Below are 27787 nucleotides of genomic sequence, written 5' to 3' on the forward strand. Positions count from 1 at the left end.
CTGGGGAGAAACACACACACAAGTGGTTCTTGCACAAACCACCTTTTTATAAGCCACTGCTGATTTATGTCCAAAAAGCTGACAGCGTCACAGAAAAAAGTGGCAATTCCCAAGTGTTTTTAACAGAGACCCGGCTCCTTTCAGCACATTCATTCTAGCCAGAATTTATTGAAAGAGGTTTGATTTCCTGCGAGAAGAAATAAAACAGCAGCTCCACTGGGTTTGTGCTATGTCCAAAAGAGACCAAACCTTTTTATACAATTTTGTGTAGAAATTACAACGGTGGAAACACTTGTGTACGGGTTATTCCAAAGACCACACGAAGTGGGACAACGAGGCCAGATGCCACAGGCACCCCACAATTTCTGGAGATGTTCCTAGGGTGATTATTGCAACTGTGCGTGCAGCTTGGGGGGGAGGAGGGGAGGCTGGGAAGGAGGGGGTGTTCAGGATTGTTAAACCTCCCCCAAAGGTAATGAAAATAACAGTGAGGGCCACCCTCCCCACCCCCAAACGTTGAGTTTCGAGGCCATCTGGAAAAAAATCTTTTTAGGCAAAAAGTTTACAAGAATGAATACTCTTTTTTTTTTTTTAAAGTACTTCAATTGGTGCTGTGTTCAGTTCACCCTACTTGCTCAAAGCATCTAGGTAAAAGTACAAGCATGCAAATATTAAGGTCAGTCCACGGGCATGTAGGATCGATCCATCTTTAAAAAACGGTTTAAGGGAGCCGGGATGAGTGACAACGATGATGACAGACACAACATGATGTGTTCTGAACAAAGTCAAAATCCTGATGCAAATTCCTGCTTAAGTCTTGCTCACACTGCTAGCACTAAATTTTCTCTCTCTCTCTCTCTCTCTCTCTCTTTTTTTTAGCCAAGCTCAAGGAATTTACAATATTTAGTAAGGAAAAAAAAAATAAAGTATTTCGCCCCCTTTTTTTGTTTTGTTTCTTTTTTTTTGTTTTAAATTTACACAGATGTTTAATTAGCTTTATTTACAAAGCAGTTTTTGTTTTTTGTTTTTGTCAGTCTCCCAACAGGGCCTAGATAGCATCAGGCAAGAACGCCAGTTTTAAAAGAGAATCTATATTGAAACCTAAAAAGAAGAGATGACGACATGACGCTCCTCAAGGAAGAGGCAGGCTGGGCTACACTGAAGCAGTTTCTGCTCAGTTACTCAGGAGTAGTTCTGTTGCTCTTTCTACGTCCCATGATTTCGATGACAAGGCCACTATTACTGCATTCTGAAAAAGAAAAAGAAAAAAGCAACTGAGGTCAGAAGGTACACCTCTATCCAAAAGATTTGCATGAATTTTCACCCCGGCACTACCATTTCCCTGAAAACACAACCTACCCTGAAAGTAAATCCTGGCTTGATTTTTACATGTGTGGCCAATATAAGCCCTGCCCCCAAAATAAGCCCTAATTAAAATACCACCCACTCCAGAGTAAACGGGTAAAAATTAAGCTAAGGTGGGGATGCAAGGGTGGAGCTGTCCTACTACTTACCTCTGGACAGTTGTAGCCAGTCCTCGCACACCCCGACACCTGCCTTGCCTGCCCATTTCTTCTGCGGCTGGCCAGGCTTTCCTGAAGGCCTCTGGAGCTGATAACAAAGCCGCAGATCTATACAGAGATCCGTTATCCGCTGCAGAGGCCTTCAGGAAAGCCTTGCCAGCCGCAGAAGAAATTGTTCCTGAAGGCCTCTGACAGCAAAAAGGAGGCCGGGGGTGATGCATGCAAGTAGGGTTAGTCAGTGAATGACATCCCCCGAAAATAAGACCTGGTTGTCAGAATTCCGCCAGTTACCCCAATTAAATCATGAGTCTCGAGCCAAACTTCCAAAACTTCAAAAGGATTTATTGGGACTTAACATGCTGGAACTGCCCGGGTGTCACCGATTCTGAGACACATCATTCATTGTCACCCTTGACCCTGGCTTTCCCTCCACCCCTGGGTGTATCGTAATTCACATTCTCCAATGGGACACATCCATAGCCCAGAGTCATCAATCGTGCTCTCCAGTTAGAATTTTGGGCAGCAGAAACTTTGATCACCTAGTTACTATCTTTGAAAACATTTATGGAATGCACTTTCAGTTTGTAGGCTGCCACACTGCTCCCCCCTCCCTTTCTGTTGGCAACTCTAAAAAGACCGTAGAAATATTTTATGAGTTGACACTGGTGCCTTTTTTTGGTGGCAAAAAAAAATATGACAGGATCTTATTTTCGGGGAAACACGTTCATAATAGAAACTACACATGTGACAAAGGCTAAACTGAAGCAAGGCACTTAGCACGGAATCTCATATCAAATGCAGCTCCCTGGAATTTCCCAAGCAGCAGCAGCAGCAGCTCCCACAGAAAAGAAAGTACAGGGAGTCCTCAACTTACAACAGCTTATTTAGTGACGTTTGAAGTTACAACGGCACTGAGGAAAGTGACTGTTTTTCCACATAACCTCCCTAAAGTCAAAATCCAGACGCTTGGCAATGGGCTCATCTTTATGTCAGTTGCCGTGTCCCCCCTTTTACAACCTTATGACCACTCAAATCAACGGGGAAGCCAGATTCACTTAACAACCTCTGTTACTAATTTAATAACTGCAGTGATTCACTTAAGAACTCTGGGAAGGAAAGTCACAAAATGGAACAAAACTCACTTAATGACGGTCATAAGTTAGCCAAGAGAAATTGGGGCTCAGTTGTGCTCGTAAGTTGAGGACAAGCTCTAATTCTGGATCTTAGAAAAGCAGATTTGGTTTAAAAAAAATTAAAACTTTACCACTTTACTTGGTAACAGGGAAGGTAGCAGGACTTACACAAAGCGAGGCTTACCCTATCGAATCCCATAGCACAAAGATTTTCTATCTTCTTGGTATATTCCGGACTAGAAACTGGTGCTCCAGCATAAACGTGCGCCCAAAGTCGAGCTGTCTGTTTAAACATTTCTGAATTCTGTTTGTACTGTGTCAAAGGAAGACAAATTGAAATCTTGTGTGGAAAGGACAAAATCTGTAGCTAATGTGAAGGAACGTGTAATACTCTGATAATACTCTCTTTCCTTGGGAAAGGATGGCAACCCAGCAGGGAAAAAAAAAAGCATCTTTATCACTAGTTTGTTTCCAGATTTTTAAAACAGTGGTCTCCAACCAGTGGGCCATGGCCCATAGGTGGTCCACGAGAAAATGTTGGTGGTCTGCAGAGACATGTCACCCCCAAAGCAATTAATCCAGGCTACATTGGAACACAAGGCTGTGCTACGCACATGGCCCGTGGGAACACTTACATCGCATTGCGAACAACACGAGGTAGTGAGGGGAGGGGGGAAAGGGCAGAAGGGGGGAGCTTGCCCCACTCACCCCACGCGCCTCACCTGGCCACCGGGCTGTTTCTTTCCGGTTCTTTCTTCTCCTGCTTTTGGCTGCATGCAAGGAAAGCAGCCAAAGTCTTTCTTTCTCTCCCCCAAACTCCGCCAGAAAAGAGTCTTTGGGACCCTGCAAGGCCTCCTGCTCCAAGAGGTTGCGCCAACAAAGACTCATTTCTGGCAGAGTTTGGGGGAGAGAAAGAAAGACTTCTGCTGCTTCTGCTGCTTTCCTTGCATGAAGCCAAAAGTCTCTCTCTCTCTCTCCCCTCCCCCCCCCCGAGAACGGAACTGGAGACAGTATCCTGCGATCCCAAGTAAAGAAAGATCAATCGGTAGGAAAACAAGGTGGGGAATTTTCCTGCAGACTTGTTTTGGGATCTTTTCAGGGTCTCTGCACCCCTTGGAGGGGGTGGAGGTGTGTGAGGGATCTGTTTGGGTGTGTGGGAGAAAGAGAGAGGAGAGAGAGAGAGAAAACGAACATTATCATCAGCCTTCTAAGGTTAGATCAGATCCTCCCCCCCCCCGCGTCAGCAAGCCATCTGTCAAAATTCATATTAGTGGTCCGCAGGATTTAAAATTATGAGTTTGGTGGTCCCTGACGTCCAAAAGGTTGGCGACCCGTCTTTTAAAAGTCCCTCTTCCTTGGGGGGGGGGAGAGAAGAGAAATAACCCTTGGAAACTCAGCATGGATTTTCTAAAAGGGAAGGGAATTAACAATTGTACCTGATTTGCCACAACTGCGTCTTGTGGGTCATCAGGTTCTGCAGCTGCCAAGAGTGCTTGTAAGGATAACAACACTGTTCTTAAAGTCATTGCTGCGGCCCTGGAAAGACAAAGGTTGGAAAATGAGTTTATACACACCCAACATGACACCCCCGGCCCAAGGATGTAACATCAAGATTTAACAGACTGTTTAGTACAAGACAAAACCCACTGTAGTATAGGCAGAAAATCAACACCCATCTTTAAGTCAAAAATTACCAACAGGACACGTCTGCTTACTATTCACTTGGTTAAATTCTAGGCATCAACTAATGGCTTGATACGCCTAAGAAGAGAGTTCCTTGAATATTAACGCTGCTGATTTCTATGCTTTCTTTTTCTATTCAAAACGAAGCTACAATTACATTCTACTTTCTAGTAACTGGCTGACTAGAAGTTCCTGCAATATCAATGGTTTAAAAAAAAACATTCAATATTGGGGCATCTACCCTGTTTCCCCGAAAATACAACCTACCCTGAAAGTAAGCCCTAGCTTGATTTTTACATATGTGCCCAATATAAGCCCTAATTAGGATCCCACCTACTCCAGAGTGCACAGGTAAAAATTAAGCTAGGGTGGGGATGAAGGGTGGAGCTGTCCTACTACTTACCTTCGGAGAGTTGTAGCCAGGCCTCGCACACCCCAACACCTGCCTGGCTGGCCCATTTCTTCTGCAGCTGGCAAGGCTGGCCAGGCTTTCCTGAAGGCCTCTGGAGCTAATTACAAAGCTCCGGATCGATCCTGAGCTCTGTTATCCACTGCAGAGGCCTTCAGGAAAGGCTTGCCAGCCGCAGAAGAAGAAGTTCCTCAAGGCCTCTGACAGCGAAAAGGAGGCCAGGGCGAAGTGCGCAAGTGAGGTTAGTCAGTGGATGATATTCCCCGAAAATAAGACCTGGTGCCTTTTTTTGGTGGCAAAACATATAAGATAGGGTCTTATTTTGGGGAAAACATGGGAATACAAACCCAGTCAAAAATATTATCACATGAAATACAACGCAATGCTTCTTTACACTCATTTTCTATAGTTCAGAAATGAAAACACTGAATTTCTCAACATCCCACTAGTTCAGGTATATGGCTAAATTAAGCTGCATGAATGAAACTACTCCCTTTTTTCCTCCTGTTTCTTAATGCTTTGTGCTTCTATTTCATCACTTTTCCTTTGGGTATAGTTTGCCGTCAGGAAACTTATGATTGAAGCTGTTCAAAACTCACAATCTTAAGCATTTTGGTAAATGGTTTGGAGACCAGCAATAGCCAGTTTGAGACATCAGATGTCATGGTAAACTCTGCTTAATTAGTCTTTCAACGCCTCTAAGGAAGGACCACTATTTCCTCCCATATCTACAAGCAGAAGGGTTCTCCAATTATTTCCAGGGTTTTTCCTGAACTTTGCACGGTACCTTACCACTGATCCTTTAGGATATCCAAACAGATAGCTCCGGTGACTGAGCTAATATTAGGGTGCCAAATTTTGGTGGTAAACCGCACCTAAAATATAAGAGAAGCTGTTAGGAAAATAGTAGCTACACAGTGGATAAGCACCATACCGCAGTGATGAATGGATAATTCACCATACCCAGCTCTGGACCGGTGGGAGTGGGTCCAGTGGTTGTAGAAGGGATGGTTTTGTGTGCGAGCACGCCACTTACACAAATGCGCCTTTGTGCGCCTGCCCACCACTTGTGTGGTCTGGTTCCCAATGGGCCACAGCCTGGCACTGGGCCACAGACTGGAGGGGGATCGGGGACCCCTGCCATACAGGACAATTTTACAGTGTTTTTATGGACGATGCTGGCTGGTCCCAAAAACAGTAATAATCTAATATCTGGGTTCATCAGATTCGGATGCAGCATCGTATTAATTTGGAATACACGTTCGTGTTGTGTGCTCCTACAGTACCCGAAACCTTCATCTAGATTTCTGGGGAACACTGCCCTGGGATATTAATTCTGATGCTTAATGCTGTCAAGAGTTGCATTTTGTCCCGCGAGCTCCTACAGCCATGCCCACAGTCCTCTTATTCAGACCTTCTCACAAGTGGACCAACACCAGACTTGAAGTCTGTAGAGATTCTCAAATCATCCAGGGCATGGTAGTCCCAAAGGTGATTTTTCTCAGGAGGCAACTGGACTTTCTTGCTTTTTCTTTTGGAGACATTTCCCTTCTCATCCAAGAAGCTTCTTCCGCTCTGGATGGTGGGGAATGGAAGGATTTATACTCCTTGCAGCTGGTCATTTGCATCTTTTTAGAGAGTCCTTGAGGCCACTTGGAGGTATATCTGTGTCCTCAGGATCGCCCGAGTAGTGCTCCTTTCCTGTAGTGCTCCTACTTGGGTGATACTGAGGACACAGATAAACCTCCAAGTGGTTCAACAACCCTCTCAAACAGGAGTCTCAAACTGGATTTCTCCAAGGGCCGGATCAGCATTGTAGTTGCCTTCCGTGGGCTGGCCAGGGGGGACAGGACAGATGCCTCCTGCAGCACTCTGCCAGCCAAAACGCGGCACAGTGGTGGTGGGGGCTCACATGCCCCCCCTGCCCTGTTTTGCCTAACAGGAGGCCATCCAGGCCAAAAAAAGGGGTGCGGAGGGGCTGCGCATGGTGCCCCATGCCGTTTTGGCTGCCAGAGGCACCACGGGCCGGGCCTTTGCTATTTCCAGGCCAGCCCTGTGGGCCTTGAGTTTGACACCCCTGCTCTAAAAGGATGCAAATGACCAGCTGTCTGCAAGGAGCATAAATCCTTCCATTCCCCACTCTCCAGTCAGAGCTGAAAAAGCTTCTTGGATGAGAAGTGAAATGTCTTCAAAAGAAAAAACAAGAAAGTCCAGTTGCCACCTGGGGGAGAAAAAAAAAAAAAACCTTGGGACAACACCAGACTAATCTCAATTCCAGCAGCTCGGGGAAAGTGAGCAACATTAACTTAGATTTTGGTGAGGAGATGAAACTTCAACTCATGATAATCAGCACTTCTCCAAGTTTTAAACCACTTCAAATCTGGGTGTGTTTTTTAAAATCTTCTCATATGTGTGTGTGTGTGTGTGTGTGTGTGTGTGTGTGTGTGTTTATGTGTGTGTGTATCAAGCTTCAGAATGCAGGTTTTGGGGGCATCTGAGAGAAACTTTTCGTTTGACACTGGGCTGTGCATGAAATTGTGTGATGTTCACCCTTAAATACTCCTTTTTAAAATGTGATGTTGCTATTTGTAAGAATTGAGTGAAAGAAATACAGGTTCACTGGCTCATTTAAAGATGCCCACGTTAAATTAAGGCTCTTATGTTGTATTAAGTTTTGCCAATTCTCATACTGCCCACAAATGAGAATACAGAAATAGTGTACAATGGTGTTTTTCTTTTATTATTTTCAAACTGATGTTATCACTACGGGGGGAGGAGGGACACATTACTTTGACGATTGCTATAGTTTTATCGTTTATCTATTTGGCATTTCTTTTTTAAATAGCCAAGAAAAGAAACATTTCCACCTATCAATTCTACTGAAAACGTAAACATATGTACAATTTTCTACTATTGCACTTGTACGTTATAAGAAGCAATCTCATTTAAAACAAATTCTTATTTAATTGAAATGACATCAGTACAGGTTATCACACTTAAAGAGACAATGAATTGTTTGTACAAAATTGGAAGTTTTGTTCATACAAGTAAAGCATTTCATAAGTAGGGAATTTTGCAAAGCATCATAAAAGATAAATTGTTTATTTTTGGAGGGGGGCTGTATTCAATTAGAAAGACCTTGGAGGAGCAGCCAAGACAACGAAGAGCACTGCACAAAAAGGATTCATAAAGAAAGAATCCAAAGAATTATTCACAATAATTATATTCACCATACCTTAGGGGGATTAAAAGGATACGTTTCTGGAATTTTTATTTCTAATTGATATCTTCCTCCTATAAAAACCAGAACATATAACCACTAAATACTTATCAGACATCAATTTATCACAGCAATGAACTTTCCTTTAAGTTAAATAAACAAGATTTTAAAAGATTGCTTTGGTTCTAAGGCAGGATGGATTTCTGTATAATGTAGCTGGAAATTGTACTAGTAGCCTTCCAACATGTTCACCTCTACTATTGTATTACACAGAGCTTTCTCAGTTTGCAAACCCCTGGAGGTGGAAATCTTTTAAGCGCATCATCTGTAATACCAGAGTAATTATTCTTATTTGTTCCTGTTGTCTTTATCCCCCCGAGGAAAGCTCTTGGAACATGGGCACAGTTTATGAAAAGCTAGAATAAAAGCTTCCATTTGATTAAAGGAAGGTGAGACTATACCAATATTCCAGTGACAATTTAAACAAGGAGCAAACACAAATTTAGATGCAAACTGATAATGCCAAAAAACCCAACCCCACCCCACAAATATAACAAGTAACAAGGACAATTATTAGGAGTAGCAAAACTCCCAGAATCCTCCATAGGGTATGAATGCAAGAATTATCCGAATTTCTTTGGAAAAGATTAAAGACTGTCAAGGATAAGATCAAGAAAACAGGAATATCCAATCTTGGCAACTTTTGTGACCGGTGGACTTCCACTCCCAGAATTCTCCAACCGACCACTGTGGTTGGGGAATTCTGGGAGCTGAAGTCCCTAGGCCTTAAAAAGTTGCCAAGGTTGGACATCTCTCATCTTAAAAATGGCACACAAAGAGAAAGGCAGGTGATCAACGGGAAAAGAATGGACTTTTCTGGATGAAAGCCCAACGATCTTGCTCACTGATGCCAACAGGTCAGTGAAGGAGACGACCTGAAGGATTTCTAAAGAACTTTCTTTCCTGACCAAAACAAAGTGTTGATATTTGATGTGTCTTACCAAGAATAAACCATGCTTGCACAAGTTTCATTCGGTAGCTGCCTACTTAATTTAAAAAGAAAAAAGAAAGAGGAAAAGAAGACCACGATGGTGGCCATCCATCCAAACATGATTTAATTTTGCTTCAGCAAAAATAGTACTTCTGAGAAGAAGGCCGTTTTCTGAGTCATCGTTCCTGAGGCTATCCATAAAACAAACTAAAAGCTACGCAGACTGACATTCGGGTAAAGGCCAAGAGAGAAAGAACACAGAAGGGGAGGAAAAAAAGAACAGATCATGAGTGAGTTCTCCAAAAGCAAAGCTCTACCAGCAAAAGGAACCCAAGAAAAATGTTATGGTCCTATTTCTTGAGTAGACATTCAACCTCTCACTATCTAGCCGAGGGGTCTTCAAACTTGGCAGAGTTAAGACTAGTGGTCTTCAACTCCCAGAATTCCTCCTCCAGTCATGTTAGCTCAGGAATTCTGGGAGTTGGAAGTCCACAAGTCTTAAACTTGCCAAGTTTGAAGACCCTTGATCTAGCCTTAGTACAGAGGTTTTGTAGCTGGAGCCACGATCAAGCAAGGCAGCCTATATAGGAGGGGCCCCTACAGAAACCACAAAAAAGGTGGAAAAAAAGAATCTGAATGGGGATTTCATTATTTTTAAGGATGAAAAAAATATCTACTTTAGGATCCTCCCAAAAGAACACAACTGTATTAAAAGGAGCAATGAAAACAGGTCTCCACAGCTATTCGCTAACTATTTTAAATGAACATCCAATTCCTTAAATCAGGAGTGGGGAACGATGATCCCTTTATATGTGTGGACTTCAACTCCCAGAATTCCTGAGCCAGCCATTGTGTTTCCATTTCAAAAACAGTAGTCCCCCCCCTTTTTTAAAAAAAAAGGTACATTCTGCATTGACTCCAGTTCCAAGCATTTGTCTTTTATTTTTTTAGGGCAGCTTTTCACTAAGGAAACTACTTGCTTTTTATACGAGTGGAAAAAGACAGATCTGAATGCACGTAAAACTTTCTAAGTATTCACATGTCAACAAGATACCCACCAGCTGCCTGGAAATTTGTTCCTAAGCTGAGTCAAGGGAGTGAAGGTGAGAAGAGGGGGGAAAAAGGAATTGAAAAACCTGTCCAACAGTTACATGTCCAACCTCATCCTTTCAGACAGTGATTCTCTCAAATGGAAGCACCTAAACGCAAACCATTTTGGGTGCTATTTGGCATGGAAATCTGGGGTAGCTTTTTACAACTTGGGAGTTCTGCAGAAGCAGGGACTAATATTCAGAATTCTATCCGTATTCTGAGAATTGCTAAGAATTCTTGGGATTGAAATACATGTATCTTGAGGAAGCCAAGGTAACTAGTTTAAGGAAACAGAATACCTTATATATATATTTTTGCCTGCTCTAGCTGTTTTATTTATGTAAAACTTAATCTTGGTGCAATTATTTCATTGTACAAATATTGGCAAGAAATAACTGAATGCCTTTTTAAATATTTAAGATGTTCTGACTGGTAAATTAAGCCAAAACCCAGACCATAACAACGGCGAGTGTTACAGAGCAGCTTAAGAACAATTAACCAGAATGCAACTTTTAATTATCCTGCACGAATGATTAACTTCAAGGGTTAATTACAATATATATATTTGCAACATATTTACGGTGTTTTGCAAAGGATTTGCAAAATGAGATATATATTGCATTTATGAGCTTTAAGAATTAACAACAAGATTAGAAAATGGGCAGAAAAAAAATTCCTTACCTTCATATGGTGTATCTGGAGGCCCTGCTATTTCTCCTTTTAGTTCTGTAAAATTTTCATCTACAAGGTCTACTTTAATTTGATTTTTGTTCGTCTTAAAAATAAAACAGAAAAAAAAACCAGTTAGAGGCTTACTATTCATTGGATTCTTTGTTTTTTTTAACTTAAATTCAGAGAGATGAATTTGCTATATACGTACAATAATTGCCTTTTAATTTCAAATGTGAGACCAATCCTCTCAGTTCTCTTTACACTGAGCAACTACTCCATTGTAGTTGACACACTAGAACAAGTTCCACAGGAATCTTTCCAGGAACTTCTAGAAAACAGCACCGGAAACCCAAAGCTGTTTTATAAACCACAGGGGTTGCTACTGCTAGCAATTTCTGCCTAAGCCTTTGATATGAGGAGTATCAATCTGCTTCCCATCTTCCCATCTTTAATGATTCCCTCGACCCCTGATCAATCAATAATAGATATTTTTAATTTCTATAATTGTACTAACAGTCCATACAAGGGGTGTCAAACTCGATTTCATTGAGGGCCGCGTCAGGGTTGTGTTCGACCTTGGAGGGGCTGGGGGGGGGGTGTCACTCATGTCGGGAACACCTGCGGTGGCCCGAACACTCTGCCAGCAAAAACAGGTTCCCGAGCTCTGTTTCTGGCTGCGAGGGCCTCCTACAACCCTCTGCCAGCTAAAATGGAGCTTGGGAGGGCCGCATCCGTTTTCGCTGGCAGAGGCACCACGGGCCAGTCCTTTTGGCAACTCGTAAAGCATTCCTGGCCTGCTCTTGAGTTGCCATAGGCAGGAGGGGAGGAGAAGTGATGGAGAAGCTCGGTTGCTATGACCAGAAGCACATTTCACGCATACCTTTCTCCAGATTGTATCCCAGGTTACTAGAGCCAGACGGAGAGGTGTGGTTTCTACAGCCTGTGAAAGTGCTCCGTTGGAGAATGTGATTTATGACACACCCTGGGAGGAGGGGGGGGAACAGGGTCATAAGTGGGCAGTAAATTGCGTGGGGCAGAGCCGACTGTACTTGGGAAAGTGCAGACATGTTGCTTCTAACAAATAATTGGATTTCTTTTGAAACTTGGCTCGCTCATGAATTAATTAGGGCATCTGTTGGAACCCTGACACCTTTGCTGTTTCCAGGGTGGCCCCGCGGGCCAGATCTAAGCATCTCTGGGCCTTGAGTTTGACACCCCGGTCTATACCATGACTTTCTGATTTCAGTGTCAGATCAAAGCTACAACCCTACCACTGTACACCATCACCGGAAATCAATAAGGGTATTTTAAATAATATACAGGGTATTTTAAATAATTACAACAGTTCATTTAAAGAGCGTTCAGAATTACAACACCACTGAAAAAAGCGACCAATAACTATTTTCCACATTAAGATCCTGGCAACATCCCCATCAAATCACAGCAAGCACATGTCCAGAGTGTGACTGCTGAAACTCTGAATCTGGGTTGTAAGTATTGTTTATTGGATCCCTCATAACGTCAAACCGTCACTAAGCATCCAGTCCTAAGAGGAGGACTACCTGTATTATTGGATCTATAAATATTGGATTTTTTTCCTCATAGACATGAGTTTAAAACCTCATTCTACTCAAATATAATAGACTGGTATTTTTAGCAATGCACACTGAGAGCATGTGCACCAAGACAAATTTCTTGTGTGTCCAATCACACTTGGCCAATAAAGAATTCAATTCTATTCTATTCTATTCTATTCTATTCTATTCTATTCTATTCTATTCTATTCTCTATTCTATTTTTTCCCCTATTCTATTCTATTCTCTATTATATTCTCTATTCTATTTTTTCCCTATTCTATTCTATTCTATTCTATTCTTTCTATTCTATTCTATTCTATTCTATTCTATTCCATTCCATATTTTCTATTCTATTCTATTCTATTCTATTCTATTCTATTCTATTCTATTCTATTCTATTCTATTCTATTCTATTCATGTTCTTTAATATGTCTCAACAGGTAAAAGTATTGGACCAACATGATCTTGGCTTGGAAGCTCAACAGGTTTAGGATTCGTTAATTGATAAATTAGTTGATAAATCAAGAGGAAATGTCAAAGCAGTAAGTTATACAAGTGAAGCGATTTACTGGAAAACATTCACAGGAGAAAAGAATGGCAAACCAACATATATCCATATAATCCCCAAGATTCAAGCTAACTTGAGAGTATCTTCACATTTATCTTTTAAAATAATGTCTTCGAATTTGAAGTATTAGAAAACATTTCCAAATGGCATTAGGATTATATATTCCACTCTTCTCTGCTTTTCAATCTCTTGGGCTATTTTGCTGCCTATGCAAACCAAAAGCAACAGGATCAAATCATCATCTTCTTTTAACAATCCCATAATCCCTTGCAGGACGGAGTCTGGGCAACTGAATGGAACTGAGTTTTTACTGGCCGCATGCTCTTCCTGTTGTCAGTGCGGAGTTTTGTTCAGCAGATATATTCCCATTGTGCCCAGAGAGACAAATATCTGCTTTTATCTAGGATCGAACTCACAGCTTCTTGATTGTGAGGCGAGAGGTCCACCTCTAATCTAGGCCACCGCACCACTCAAGCAACAGGATAAAATGATTCATCAATATTTACACTGCTAGGCATCAGATACCTAAATTTTGGGGTGTGTCAAATTTTTCAACTTTTAATTGCCAAGCCATTAGGGGTGCTCAAAAGTTGTGACACGCCTTGGGGATTGTAAAGATATTTTGGTTACTTTAATATAATTTAGATGTGCTTGATAAGCTAACTACATAAATATAACCTTTTAACATCTTGTTGGTTACATTTAACATACTTTAAGGCAAAACTAGGATAGTACTGGTGGGAAAATCAGGACTACCTTTTACACCTATAAAATGGTTGGGCTTCTAATTTTTTTTAAACTGTTGTTTTTACTGGAATAACAAGAAAGTTTCCCATTATCCTTTGGTGCTTGGCAAAGTGGCTTCAGTTTATATCAATTTCTTGGTTCCTACTGGTTAAAACCATTTAAACGATGCTTCAATAATGTTACAATTATTTAACGTTATTGAACATTTAACAGACTTTAAGGCAAAACTAGGATGGTATTGGTAGGAAAATCAAAGCTACCTTTTACACCTGTAAAAGGGTTGAACTTTTAAATATTTTTAGCAAAATTGCTTGAAGGGGAAAAACATGCTAGGGAAAAGGAGTCAATAATTTATCTTCAAATATTGGTTCCAGTTTGAGTTTCTTCGGCGACAGACTGAAATCTGCGATCGTGCGCAGTTTCGATCTGTGCTCAATGCTGGAGCGCCCTGAGCCGGCTGGTTTCGGGGCTAAGCCACCCTGTAGAGCTGGTGAAGAGGGGGGAGATTGCCAGCAGGGTCAAGGAGAGTTGCAAGACACAGAGGTAACGGGTGAAAACTTAATTGAAAGGGGGATTCTGCAAGGGTACATAAGATAGTATTGTTATATTAGAAATAGAAATCAACTTTGAAAATATGAAACAAGTGTGATTAAAATGATAGATAAAATACTCACTGTAATGGAATGGAATGTTTAATAAATAAATGAAATAAAGAGAATGAGAGAATAAAATTAGAAAAGGAGGGGAACATTTTAATTATTATGTGTTATAAAAATTTAAGTGAAGAGGAATATGAAAGAAACATGAAAAATTATGGAAATATTATAAGTATTCCTAGAAGTATGATACCCTATTGAAAAGAAATGTTAAAGATGTTAAAGATTATAACTAACATTAATGATAGAGCTGAATTGGAATAGAATAAGTATTTTATTTATTATTGTTATATATATATTTTCTCATTAAGAACTTAGTGCATATTTTAAGAATGTACCAAGTAGAATTCAACTGGAAGTTATATGCTATATTGAACGTTATAATTGTACAGGCATAAATTGAAGTTTAAATAAGAGTTGAATGGATAAAAATGAAAAGATACAAAGGTGTCATACTCCAATTAGTAACTGCAGGGAAAATTTTTGTTTAATGAGAAAAGAAAATATGAAATTGAAACAGGACAGACAAAAGTATAAATATAATGACTAGAAAGATATTGAAACTTACAAAAAGATATATATAGTTGAATTTAGGAAGGAATGAGATAATTAAAGGTAAGATTGAAAAAACTAAGGGAAGGGAAAAATTATTGAGAAAATGTTAAAATAGCAATAAGATATGGAATAGAACACAAAAATGAATATGAAATTGAATTTGTGTCTGGATGGAGAAGTGATAACCCGAGACCATGCTATTCTCAAAAAAAGAAATTTTACTTGTATTATGTTTTGTGAAAACCCAAATAAAAATTTTATATATAAAAAAATTATCTTCAAATATTAACCGTGTTCATAAAAGTGTTTTTTTTTCCAAGAGGCAACTGGACTTTCTGTTTTTTCTTTGAAGACGTTTCGCTTCTCATCCAAGAAGCTTCTTCAGCTCTGAGAGAGGTTGGTCAGCCTCTGGAAAAAAAAACCTTTGGGACAACCATGGATGACTGAGAATCTCCACAGACAACTGGGTTTATAATGGAGCTTTATTTGCTTATAAAAAGTGTAAACTTTTAAGGTATGTTTTGCTCTCATTGGTATACCCTAAACCAACAAATGAATTCTACTTATGGTTGAAGGAATCGGATTAGTTAAAGGGGGCGGGGAATGCAAATTCTTTCCTGAAATCCATTCGCAGATTCAAATTAAATAGCAACCTAGATGAAGAGATAATTAGGAAGATATTGGAGTGTGTAGAAATGGAGACTCACATTGAAGACTAAACAGAAAGAAGATACAGAATACTACCAAACATGGAATTAATTTTACCAATGGCTGGGAAAAAAGGGGAGGGATAAAGATTAGGAATATAATTTGTTTTGTTAAGCAAACAAAACAACAGACATGTTAATTAAGCACTAATCAAATGTAATAGTAGGACATTAATAAAACTTTACATGTATAAAAATTATAATAGCAACCTAAGTCTAATTGGTCACTTCACTGAAAGTCCTTCTGATTAGCTCATTTCCTTTGGAATGTATTTATACCTCTCTGTTGTTTTTAAGTCATGTAATACACACCCTGGGCTGCCTGCTTACATCATGCCTATCTTTGTGACTATCCCTAATTATATCTGACATGTTTACATATATGATTAAGAAACTAATGGCAGGTTTATTTCTAAATAATACATACGTACATTTTAGATTGTGCTACTTTTTGTATCTCCTAGTTAGTCTAGGACTCTAGGTGGTACTTCAATTTACTGGGCATGTTGGAAACACAAAAGTACTCAGGATACAGTATAAATCTTTTAAACTGTTGTTTTTACTGGAATAACGATAAAGTTTCCCATTATCCTTTGGTGCTTGGCAAAGTGGCTTCAGTTTATATCAATTTCTTTGTTCCTACTGGTTAAAACCATTTAAAGGATGCTTCAATAACGTTACAAATTATTTAAAAAAAACAAAAAACAAATTTTATAAATAAAATCCTATCTTACTCATTTCATTTGAAATATTTCCAGCACCTTTTTATATAACCAGACTATACTCCATAATTTTTCCACCTGAGCACAAGGTCCACATTACTACAAGTGTTATTGTGTAAAATGTTGTTAAACAAGCCGCTCTGGTTCGCTACAACCAATTTGCCGCTCAGTCTGTCTTATGGCCTTGAACAGATGTAGCCGTCTAACTTTTAGAAATACATATTTGGTGGTGTGTGTCTCCAAATGCTAGATTCTCTCTTTTTTTTTTCACTCAGGAAGAAATAGAGCAGTTGGAATGTATGACATTATGAATTGAGATACTTTAAAAAACTGAAATTTGCTTGAAAAGGATGATATAGCTTATACATTAAGTCCAGTAAGTAGTTAATAACAATATAAAACAACTTGCATATTCATGTAAAATAAATAATAACAATGTGGTTAAAAGGGGATAAATTGTGGATATTGTACACAAGAAGATCTGTACCGACCGACACACTGTACAATGGAAAGGTTTTATGTTTTGTGTTTATGTATATGTTTGTCAATGTTTGTTGTTAAAATAAAAAATATTTATAAAAAAAAGGAAGAACTAGAGTAGAATGAATGCTTCAAGCACCTAGGTCAGTAGTGGCTAATCTTTTTGGGCTCCTGTGTCAAAAATTGTGCACGCGCTCACATGCCAGCACCCAGAAGGCAATGGGCGTGGCCCCCCATGCCCCCTGCACATGCGCACGCAATTCCCACCCCTGTCGCTGCCCCCTTATCTGCACTGCGCCTCCCAGCTGATTTTTGGCCTGTTTGAGGCTTTTTTTGGCCTCCTAGAGGCTTGAGGAAAGCCTTTGCAGGCCGAAAAATAGGCCCGTTTCATCACTTCCGGTATATACAGGAAGTGACGAAACGGATCTATTTTTCAGCTTCTGCAAAGGCTTTCTTCAAAAGGCCTCAAACAGGCCGAAAATCAGCTGGAAGGCACACGCATGCGCAGTGAGGTAAATTTGCCTGCGGCTCGTGTGCCAGCACAAATGGCTCTGCGTGCCACAGGTTCGCCATCACGGACCTTGAAGCAATACAACAGTATCCCACACATTATAGCTGCAAAGGAAGTAACTACCCCCCTTTCTAAATTACAGATTGTGAAAAATAAAAATGAAACATTACCCTTTGCTGTTATTTATAGCCTTCATTAAAGTACACCTCAGAGCTCACATTCAATCATTTTTCCTCTTCCACAGCTCAAAGTCAGCTTGCCTTCTCTTAAGAAATTCTCCATCTATTGTTATGTTACATGATCTTATGTATCGTGCTGCCTTTGGTTGAGACGAGCAGCTGTATAAATTTGATCAATCACTGAAATAAATTTCACTGAACAGCTACAACAAACAGCATGGGCACTAATTTAGGATTTTAGTTTCTTATCTCGGAGCAAACCCTCAAGTTCCTATAGCAGACTTTACGGATGTCCGTGAATTTATTTGAAAATGTCTTTGTTGACATTTCCAAACCTTGGCTGAGCAGAAAAAAAAATCCATTGCAATCGGCATTGTTTGTATAATTGTACAATTCAGCAAAGTTGGTCACTTGCACCCATTTATGTCCTTCATGTGATGCATACTACATGATGAGGTCCTTACATCACCATGTAATTTGAAACTTTTAGACAAAATCAGGCTTTTATACGCAAGCCTGTATTTGCGAAAAGGAACTACAAAATCCCATGATACTCGCCTTCTCTATTCCTTGAGACCTTCCTTCTAATATCACTTACACTAGCACATGCAGTGGACATCGGCGTTTTCTCCCCCATTTAATTCACAGTTTATTGGATTGTTTTAACTCTATAATTGTGCTGGTGTAGTGGGAATTATTGCCTGCTGCTTTAAAATAAAACAGACAATCGATAAAAATGCTTATGGCTCGCTTACAAATCCCATCAACATCAATCCCATCAGCATTACAAACCTGGAGGCTATAAGCAAGTTGCCCAACAGTCAGACAAAGTTTGTACCTGTTAATTTAATTATTTTGACACTGCTGTAAGCTGCCTTGAGAACACATGCTTTTAAAGTAAAGTAAATGAACACAACAACAACAAACCAGCTTGACAAATTTTGGTTGAAATAAAGGAAATGCGAAAGTGCATTAAGAGGGTGTGGGCATGCCAATCAAACAGCCACTGTTTCATGCCAACAGGTGGGGGGGGGGTTCGCTGAAAATAAGGTGCATTTGCTTCTGCCATGATCAGTTCTAAAGAAAAAGAACAGATTTCATTGCCTTTCTGAGAATTATACAGATGAAATTAGGAACATTTGTGTATAGCCAGTTTTTGACTTACAACCATTCATTCAGTGGTTGTTCGAAGTTGCAATAGCACTGGAAAAAGCGATTGATCATTTTTCACACTTACCACCACTCCAGCATCCCCGTGATCAAAATTCAGATCATATTTCTGACGCTTGCGGTGTCCTGGGGTCACGTGATACCTTTTTGCAACCTTCTGACAAGCAAAGCCAGTAGGGAAACCAGCAACGGTATTCCTTACGTAACATCTTCAATGATCCACTTAACAACAGTGGCTAGAAAGCTCATAAAACGGGGCAAAATTAACTTAACTGTCTTGATTAGCAATGGAAATTTGGGGCTCAATTGGAAAGGTACGTCGAGGGCTCCCTGCATTGCCTTTTTCTCGCAGAGCTATCACCTCCCTTATCGCCCGAGCTGATTTTCTAGCTGTCTTTCCAACTCCTTTATGACCCAAGGGCCTCACGGTTCCGAACGTCTTAAGAGAAGACAATCAAACTCCCACAAAACTTGCCGTCTCGTTCTAATATGTCAGGTGGAAAACCTATCCAATGGATGGAAAGGAATTAATTCTATTGTATTGAATTAAAAACTCAATATGAAAGAAATGAAATCAATCTTCTCTCCTGGTTATATTTGGAAAAATATTCTGCGGAGTGTGCATTTCCGATCTGTTCAATTGGGAGGTTTATTTGGAAAGTTGCATCATCAACCATCAGTTTCTCATGGATCTACCTCCTTTGGTGTGTACAACAAAAAAACATTGCCATATTTGCATTGAGTTTATAAAATACAGCTTTCCCAATCAGTCCCAGTATATATCGTTTCTTTGGGCACACTGAAGCACATAGAAGAGTCTGCAAACTTTTTTGAACATGATAAGTTAATGGTACGTCATTTTGCAGTAGATTGTTGAGCTCTGAGAACACGTACAGGCCAACTCCAAAATAACTGCCTGGGAATACAGACACTTATTCTTAGGACAAGTGGTATGGGACAGCAGCCAAAAATATAATCTAAAGGTCGGTAAAACGTCTCATTTCTATTGATTTTTCATGCTAGTGGTGAGAAACTTTAAACAAGCTTCAGTATTACAAGAAAATTTTGTCATTTTCTTCCTCTGAAGTAGGAAAGTTGCTTTTCCAAAATATTGCATTTGATATCGGCTAGATGAAGAATGCAATTTTATATTAGCATTCTGCTAACTATACGAGGAAAAACAACTCTGATAGCATTTTAAGAGTAGTGCTTACTTTCTCAAAAATAACCAAACAGTACCTAATTATTTTCGCCTTTGACGGTTTTCTCTATGTTTAGGATGAGTTTGCAGATTGCCTGTCTGAATTTTAATATAATTGCTTACGGAAAGTAGCCTTCAAATGACTGGATATTTTGCAAACACAAGATTTGCTAAGACTAATCCATTCTACAGTAGCTGGGTGTTTCATCTATCATATTTTGCATAAATTTCTAATTGGCTTGAATGTTCCTGAAAAGTTGTACATTATATAAATGTCCACATAGGCTGCAGATTTCTATCATATCATGAGGATTCTGCTGTCATTGGGTTTTTTTTTGCAACTGAATCACCAGGGCTCTCTGAAGAAGTTTGACAGAACATACTCCTGCCTCCCTTTAGTCTACTTTGCTGTCCACATTTTTTTATTTGACAGTTGTGTACTCTACAATGCTACTTTAAAATTGCACGTTTTTGCTTTCCTTCAATTTTTTTTCATGGAAAGGCACGCTACTATTAAAATACATAAACAAGGTACATTGTAATGTCAGTCGTGTAACCATCTGAATATGTCACGCTGTTCACAGAATGTTAACAGCAAAGTGCAATTATTCATTAATTTTTTTATAATGCTAAATTACTGAAGCTTCCGTGTAGTTGTTGTATTTAGTAAATGCAGAAGGAGGGAAGTAATGTACTCCCCTTGTGCACAGAGGTTACAAATTATAGTTTGATAACATCTAACCATGCTTTGAAATGCCAACACCGTACGGAATAGATTAAAAAAGATGGAAATTTCTTGCAGAAAAATGATCATATTTTTTTCACTGAAACCCTGACATTTTAAAAATACAATCAAATTTAAAGCTGTAAATATCCCTTTTCAGATAATCATTCTTAGGAAGCATATCTATAAATCAGGTTAGATGTGCTGAAGTCAATATAGTAATCATGTTCAATATCTTCTCACTTTAGGAAGCCTCAATGATTGAAATGGTAATTTTCCAATTCAATTTTTTTGGGGGGGAAATCCACACTGCAGAATTTTTTAAGAAATGGATTAAAATTTAATCCAGCTTTAGGACATATTTTCTAGGAAATCTTTCAATTTACATTGTATGTTTAAAAGACTGCATGGATTTTTTTTTTTTAGTGAAACTTATTCCAGGTAAATGGAAACAAAGATCGTAGCTATATACCGTGTTTCTCACATAATAAGGCCGGGCCTTTTTTTTTTTTGAGCCCCGAAAAAACGGCTAGGCCGTCTTTTCGGGGGTGACTTTATTCCCCCCCTTGCATCCTCGCCACCAGCCGCTCCTAACGGGTGATCATGGCAAAGCGCAGAGAGCTCCCTACTCCCACCTTTGCTGCAGATACCTTTGGCACCCGCCGCTGTTGCTTTCCCTTCTGCCCATTCCGCCGCCACGTTTGGAGCTGCCGCTTCCGTGTTTGGAGTGCCGCCATTTGGAGCTCCAAACAGCGGCAGTGCTCCAAACGCGGAAGTGGCAGCTCCAAACATGACAGCAGCTCGAAACGTGGAAGCGGCAGCTCCAAACATGACGGCGGGCAATCTTTTTACTTTGGTCCGCGCGAAGTTCAGAGTGAGCAAGAGAGGGAGACTGCGATGCCTCCATCCGAGATGGCAACCTCACTAGTGGATCACAACATGGCTGGAAGCCCGAATCGGCGGGAAACGATGGGGATCTTTTTGGAGCGAGAGAAGAGAGAAGAGTTGCGAGGCATAATTTGCAGGAGGAAGTGGGTGTACCCCACAGCAGGGAGCCCAAGGAAGAAGGGCCGGTAGGCAATGGAGAGCGTCCCATAGCTCAGGAAGCAGCCTAGAGACGCGCCCGGGAAGAGGCGCAGATGCTGCCTTGTAGACCCCAAACCAACTGCGTGTGCCGCCTTTAGTTATGTGCGCTCTGCGCTTTGGGCATCTCCGTGTGATCGCGACCCTGTCCTTTCCACCTGGCGCCCTTGCTGCTTTCTGGCTCTTGGATGGAGGCATCACAGTCTCCCTTTCTTGCTCGCTCTGAACTTCACGCGGACCAAAATAAAAAGATCGCCCGCCGTCATGTTTGGAGCTGCCACTTCCGCGTTTGGAGTACTGCCGCTGTTTGGAGCTCCAAATGGCGGCAGCACTCCAAACACAGAAGCGGCAGCTCCAAATGTGGCGGCGGAATGGGCAGAAGGGAAACCAACAGCGGCGGGTGCCAAAGATCTTGGGTCTGCAGCAAAGGTGTTTGGTGGGGGTAGGGAACTCTCTGTGTTTTGCCATGATCGCCCATTAGGAGCGGCTGGTGGCGAGGAATTGCTGCCCGCCGGGCGCTCCTAACAGCAAGTCCCCCCGCCCTTCCCCCTTATTTTGCATGTTTTAAAATAGGCCTAAATTTGGGGGGAGGGGCTTAATTTGATTTTATGCCAAAAAAACATGCTGGGCCTTCCTATTGGTGGAGGCCGTATTGTTGGAGAAACACGGTACTTTGAATCAATGTATAAAGAGGTATTGCTATGTTAAGTAAAATGTGTAGACATGTCAGAAAGCAAGCACATCCCATTGATCTGTTTTAATTTTTTCATTGTATTTCAACATTTCAACATATGAGTTACAAGTACCTTTCCTACTGATATCAAAGTGCATAAAGCTACCACTAGAAAGAGCTGCACAAATTATACATATAAGGGGGGATGTGACACAAGGAAACCTTTGCTGTCCAGAAAGAACATTAATACTAAAGTTTGCTTATGAGTGGTTAGACAAAGATGGAATAATTTGGCCTGCAGATTCAAGAATTATTTGGTCCTTTGGAAAACCTCTTGGGGAGATCCAAAGAGAGAATTTTCTCAGAAAAACCCGATTAAGCATGGGGATGGTGGAAATGATATGGATTTTGGCTGCTTTGATGCATCGTGGACCAGGTGGCCTATATCCAAAAGGATTTTTGATTTTTTAGCACAGTTGAGTAAGCAACAGTAAGTCGGTTTAAAAATACGAAGCCAGCTTTTATCTTCCCAAATTATCAGTAGCTTACTCTAATTTTGTACAGGTAGGATGATTAACTGGATGATAGATAACCAATTCCATCTATTCCCAGGTAGCACAGATCATATGTACATTTTGGGTCCCAATTTTAAAGCTTAAAAAACTGCTTTACAGATGGCAGAAACAGCACTAGCACTGATGATGTTACCTAGTTTGGGTAATGAAGAAACTGCCAGAAAACAACCAAGCTCAGAGAGCACCAAAGACCTCTTAGAAACAGTATTAATCAGCTATTTTATTTTCATTTGTTCAGCTGGCCACAGTGAAGGAGAAAGTAGAACTACTTCAATCAAATAAATACTATCTCAAGAGTTTAAAACCACTGTAAAGATAGAGAACATCCAGCCAATTATTACTGATATATTTTCTATTAACGTAAGGACAGATAGACATCATATTCTTACATAAATGATGAATTTAAATGTCCTTTAGAAAGCATCCCATTTACAAGCATTCCTCATTTTCGAGAGGTGTGATTGTCCATCAAGCTACATAAAAAAAGGTTTTGTAAGTAAATGTATATGGGTAGTCCTTGATTTACGACCACACATTTTTTTGTTGCTTAGTGAATTTTGCCCAATTGTATGAGCTTTTTTTGCCACAGTTATTAAGTGAATGACTGCAGTTGTTAAATCAGTAGCGTGGTTGTTAAATGAATCTGGATTCTCCAATGACCCTGGGACATAGCAATGGTCCTAAATATGAACCAGTTGCCAAGCATTTGGATTTTGATTGCATGACCACAGGGATGCTGGAATGGCTGTGGGAACGTCCATTAAGTCAGATTTTTTCAGTGTCATTGCAACTTTGGTCACCAAATGAACTGTTGTAAGTTGAGGGCTATTTGTACACCTGAAAAGTGTACATGGAAGAAAGCTAAAGATATTTAGATTAAACATGATATGACACATCTTTGTTGGAATTTATTTTATAGCTGTTCTATAAATGAATTTAGAATTGGGTCAACTGGATCTTTTTATACAATAAAGTTGAAAAGCAGTACTTTCAAGTTGGTTCAATGCTCGTTCCTGAAATCATTTTAGTTTAGTAAATCAGATTGTTAGAAAAATCACATACATCCCAAAGAAATAAACGTCTTCAGTTATCTTTGTTTTAATGTACAATATTAAACAGTGTCTCTGAGCTCAATGCTTATATTTCAGGACAATATATTCCATTAGGGCAGGAGTATGTGGCCATCTATTTCTACCCTGTTTCTCCAACAATACGGCCTCCCCCAATAGGAAGTCCCAGCATGTTTTATAGGCATAAAATGAAATTAAGCCCCTCCCCCCAAATTAAGGCCTATATTGAAATATGCGAAATGGGGGGGATTGGTGGGGAGCTTGCCGTTAGGAAGTACTTTTGTGGCACACCCGGATATGGTGCTGCCTGCGTTGACCCCAATATGAAGTGCCCCACCAACGCCGAGGTCAACATCCAAGCCGTCACTGCCCGCCCGCCCGAAGATGCAAGGCTGGGGATTAAGTCACCCCGAAAAGACAGCCTAGCCATTTTTTCGGGGCTCAAAAAAATAAGACCCAGCCTTATTATATGAGAAACACGGTATCTGGTTGATATTTTTTACTGATGTTAAGGAAAAGCAGAATTATTATGACTATAACAAGGATGGAACAAAAATTTATTGGAATTCTTTAAACATTGAATACTGACTGAATAGTATCTATAGTAAAAATAAATGAAAATAGTATGAATTTCAATTTCATTGTACACATTGTGTATTGACAATAAATGTTTGATTTGATTTGAAACAGTAGAAAACAGGACTAAGACCATACATACCACAGGATACAAATCTAATGCATTATAATGCTCACTTTTTCACTATTATCAGTTGTGCCAATATTATATGTTCTTAATCCACTCAGATATACATATCTGAGTGAAGAGTTAAAGGGCCTTTGGAAAAAATATGTTAATTGATAATACACAGCATCAACAGAATATACTTTTAAATGAAAGAACTGTTTTTTTATGTGGGCTCCTTCATCAATTTTTACAATCCATTATGTAAGTATTGAGAGGAATCCCTTTTAAAATAAAGACAAAAACATCCTCTCAATGAATTCTCATCCAAATAGCAGTGTTACTTGTGAACATTTAAAATATGAAATAATGAAATAGGAGTTCTCTTAATCAATGGTTATATAGGTTATAATTACATCTGATTCTTTCCATGTCTGTATAGTAGGGGAAAATATATGTGCTCCATCTTAAATATATTTGGTTTTAATAATTTTTCAAATAGTTTATCCATTCTAGTTTAGCTTCCCACAGTCCATGCATTTTAACACATCATCCCATGCATTGCATTAAGCTATGTTGTTGACTTGTTTTTGGCTTAGCATTTTGTACACTGAAGGCCAACAAACAGATCATAGCTTAAGGCTTACTCACTACAATTAAAGAGACTACACCAACACACAGGTCTTTGTAATTTCCTTCCTTCCTTAGTGCTAATTCAGATTTCTAGCTTGCTTAAGCTCTTAACCAACCTGTAAAGGTCCACTGCAAGATCAGTTAAAAGAACGAGGGTTTGGCCAAAAAAGCCACCATCACTTGCTTCCCTGAATTCTGGCTTATTCCACAAACTATGGTTTTCTAACCTGCCTAAGTATGAAGACTCTATTGTGAAGCCTATTTTACACACTCCAATGTTTTACTCTTTCTGCATACACACACACACACATATATACACATGAATTACAGAAAACTTTGCCTATTATACCAACATCAGGGAAATTTCCCCAAAGACTCAGATTCTGTTGCCAGAATAAACTCTCAGCAACAAGGGCACTCAACCTAGAGGAAAGGCTGCTGGGCCTATAAATGGAAAGAGAAGGGCTGGCTTCTTTATTAGATTTTATCCTGCCTTTATTACGTTATAAGTAACTCAAGGTGGCAAAGCTACCTAACGCTCCCTCCTCCTCCTCTTTTCCCTGAAACAACCACACTGTGAGGTGGGTCAGACTGAAAAATGCTTAACCAAAGCCACTCAGCTTGTCTTTTGTGGCTAAGGCAGAACTAGATAGAACTCACTGTCTCCTGGTCACTGGGTGACCCAGTCACCCAGCCAACTTTTATACCATACACAAGACTAGAACTCCCAGTCTCCTGGTGACTGGCCCAAAGGCACCCTGCTACCTTTCTTGCTCTTTAAGGCAGGCCTAAAACTCATCATCTCCTGAGGATTGACCCCCAAGTCACCCAGCCACCTTTTATGCCATACAGGGGACTAGAACTCCCAGTCTCCTGGTGACTGGCCCAAAGGAGTCCAGCTACTTATCTCAGGCCTAAAACTTACAATCTCCTGAGAATTGGCCCCAAAGCAGCCAGCCGGCCTTTGTGGCTCAAGGAGAAGCTAGAACTCCCATCACCCAGTACCTAGTTGCTGAACTAGAACTCCCAGTCTCCTGAGGACTGACCCCAAGTCATCCAGCCAGGTTTTATGCCATACATGTGACTAAAACTCCCAGTCTCCTGGGGACTGGCCCAAAGGCATCCAGCCAAACTTTGTGCCTAAGGAGGAACTAGAACTCCCATCACCCGGCATCTAGCTGCTGAACTAAAACTCCCAGTCTCCTGGGGACTGGCCCAAAGGCACCCAATTACCTTTCTTGCCTGTCTAAAACTCACCATCGCCTGAGGATTGACCCCAAATCACCCCAGCCAGCTTTTTACGCCATACACGAGACTAGAACTCCCAGTCTCCTGGTGACTGGCTGAAAGGCATCCAGCTACCTTTTTCAGGCCTAAAACTCACCATCTCCAACAGGACTGGCTCCAAGGCACTCAAGCTGGCTTTTGAGTGGCTTAAGGAGCTAGAACTCCCATCACCCGGTACCTAACTACCGAACTAGAACTCCCAGCCTCCCAGGGACTGGCCCAAAGATGCGCAGCTACTTTTTTCAGGCCTAAAACTCACCATCTCCCACAGGACTGGCCCAAAGGCCCTTAGCCGGCCTTTGTGGCTCAAGGAAGAGCTAGAATTCCCATCACCCAGTACCTAGCTGCCGAACTAGAACTCCCAGTCTCCTGGGGACTGGCCCAAAGGCTCCCAGCTACCTTTCTCAGGCCTAAAACTCACCATCTCCCGCAGTACTGGCTCCAAGGCATCCAAGCCAGCTTTTGGGTGGCTTAAGGAGGAGCTAGAACTCCCATCTCCTGGTACCCAGCTGATGCTGCTTCTTCTGCAAACAATTCAGCAAACGATGCCCCACCCCCACCTCTAATATGAGGCTTGACACTTCAATTGGGAGGGGGAGGAAGGGGAAGAGATCAGCCCCTCGAAAGGATTCAAAGCTCCCCTCACAGGGTTGGGGGCTCTTGGCCTGCCCTCCCCTCCCCCTTTGCTTCTCCCCGTCCTGCCTGCCCCCCCCCCACATCTCCCCACCCTCAGCGGGCGCCCCTCATCGTAGCCCCCCTCCCATCGTCTCCTGCAGAAGGAGAGAAGCGGCGGCTTCAGCCTCCGGGCAGCCGAGACGAAAGGCAGGCCAGGAGCCTTGGGCCGGGATGAGCCCCCCCCTCACCGAAGCTCGGGGGGGGGGCAGAAACGGAGGGGGGCGGGGGGCGTATAAAGGCTGACCTCCTCGCTCTTCAGCACTTCTTTGAACTCCCGCTTGATCCGCTGCACCGCGATATTGGCCATCTCGGCAGCGGGACCCGTCGAAACCCAGGTCGCTCCCGCCGCCGCTGAGCCGGGCCGACCTCCGCCGCCAACCGTCACCACCGCGGGAGAAGCTCCGGCGGCCCGTCCAAAATGGCGCCCGCGCCGAGCATGCGCGTTGCGCCTCCCGGAGCCGTCCTCTTCCTCTCCGTCATAGTGGAAGGGTGGGGGCGCGCGCCGAGGCGAGGCGCGACGCGACGCGACGCAGCGCCGGCAAGGGGGCGAGGCCTCAGAAACGGCAGAGAGGTCGCCTTGTGCGTCGTC

General features: G+C 41.2%; 1 protein-coding gene across 1 annotated transcript; it reads right to left on the reverse strand.

Moving 5' to 3' along the window:
- Positions 1-148: 148 nt before the first annotated feature.
- UBE2K (ubiquitin conjugating enzyme E2 K) lies at positions 149-27781 on the reverse strand. Its single transcript, XM_026675329.2, has 7 exons — positions 27443-27781; positions 10733-10826; positions 7984-8042; positions 5541-5623; positions 4093-4192; positions 2841-2969; positions 149-1249 (listed from the first exon to the last, which is right to left on the reverse strand). Exons 1-7 carry the CDS (start codon positions 27503-27505, stop codon positions 1175-1177), a joined length of 603 nt encoding a protein of 200 aa, XP_026531114.1. The 5' UTR covers positions 27506-27781; the 3' UTR covers positions 149-1174.
- Between the last annotated feature and the right edge of the window lie 6 nt (positions 27782-27787).

The sequence above is a fragment of the Notechis scutatus genome, chromosome 4 (genome assembly GCF_049901735.1).
Source record: "Notechis scutatus isolate UNSWTSFEM ecotype Mainland chromosome 4, rNotScu1.2, whole genome shotgun sequence".
NCBI classification, from domain to species: domain Eukaryota; kingdom Metazoa; phylum Chordata; class Lepidosauria; order Squamata; family Elapidae; genus Notechis; species Notechis scutatus.

What these genes read in the sequence shown, in the direction of transcription:
- UBE2K (XM_026675329.2), bottom strand. Translation starts at nt 27,505, where the DNA reads ATGGCCAATATCGCGGTGCAGCGGATCAAGCGGGAGTTCAAAGAAGTG. An exon ending in TCCAGATACACCATATGAAG is followed by an intron (nt 8,043 to 10,732) that starts GTAAGGAATTTT and finishes TGGTTTTTATAG; the next exon opens with GAGGAAGATATCAATTAGAA. An exon ending in ATCCTTTTAATCCCCCTAAG is followed by an intron (nt 5,624 to 7,983) that starts GTATGGTGAATA and finishes CTTATATTTTAG; the next exon opens with GTGCGGTTTACCACCAAAAT.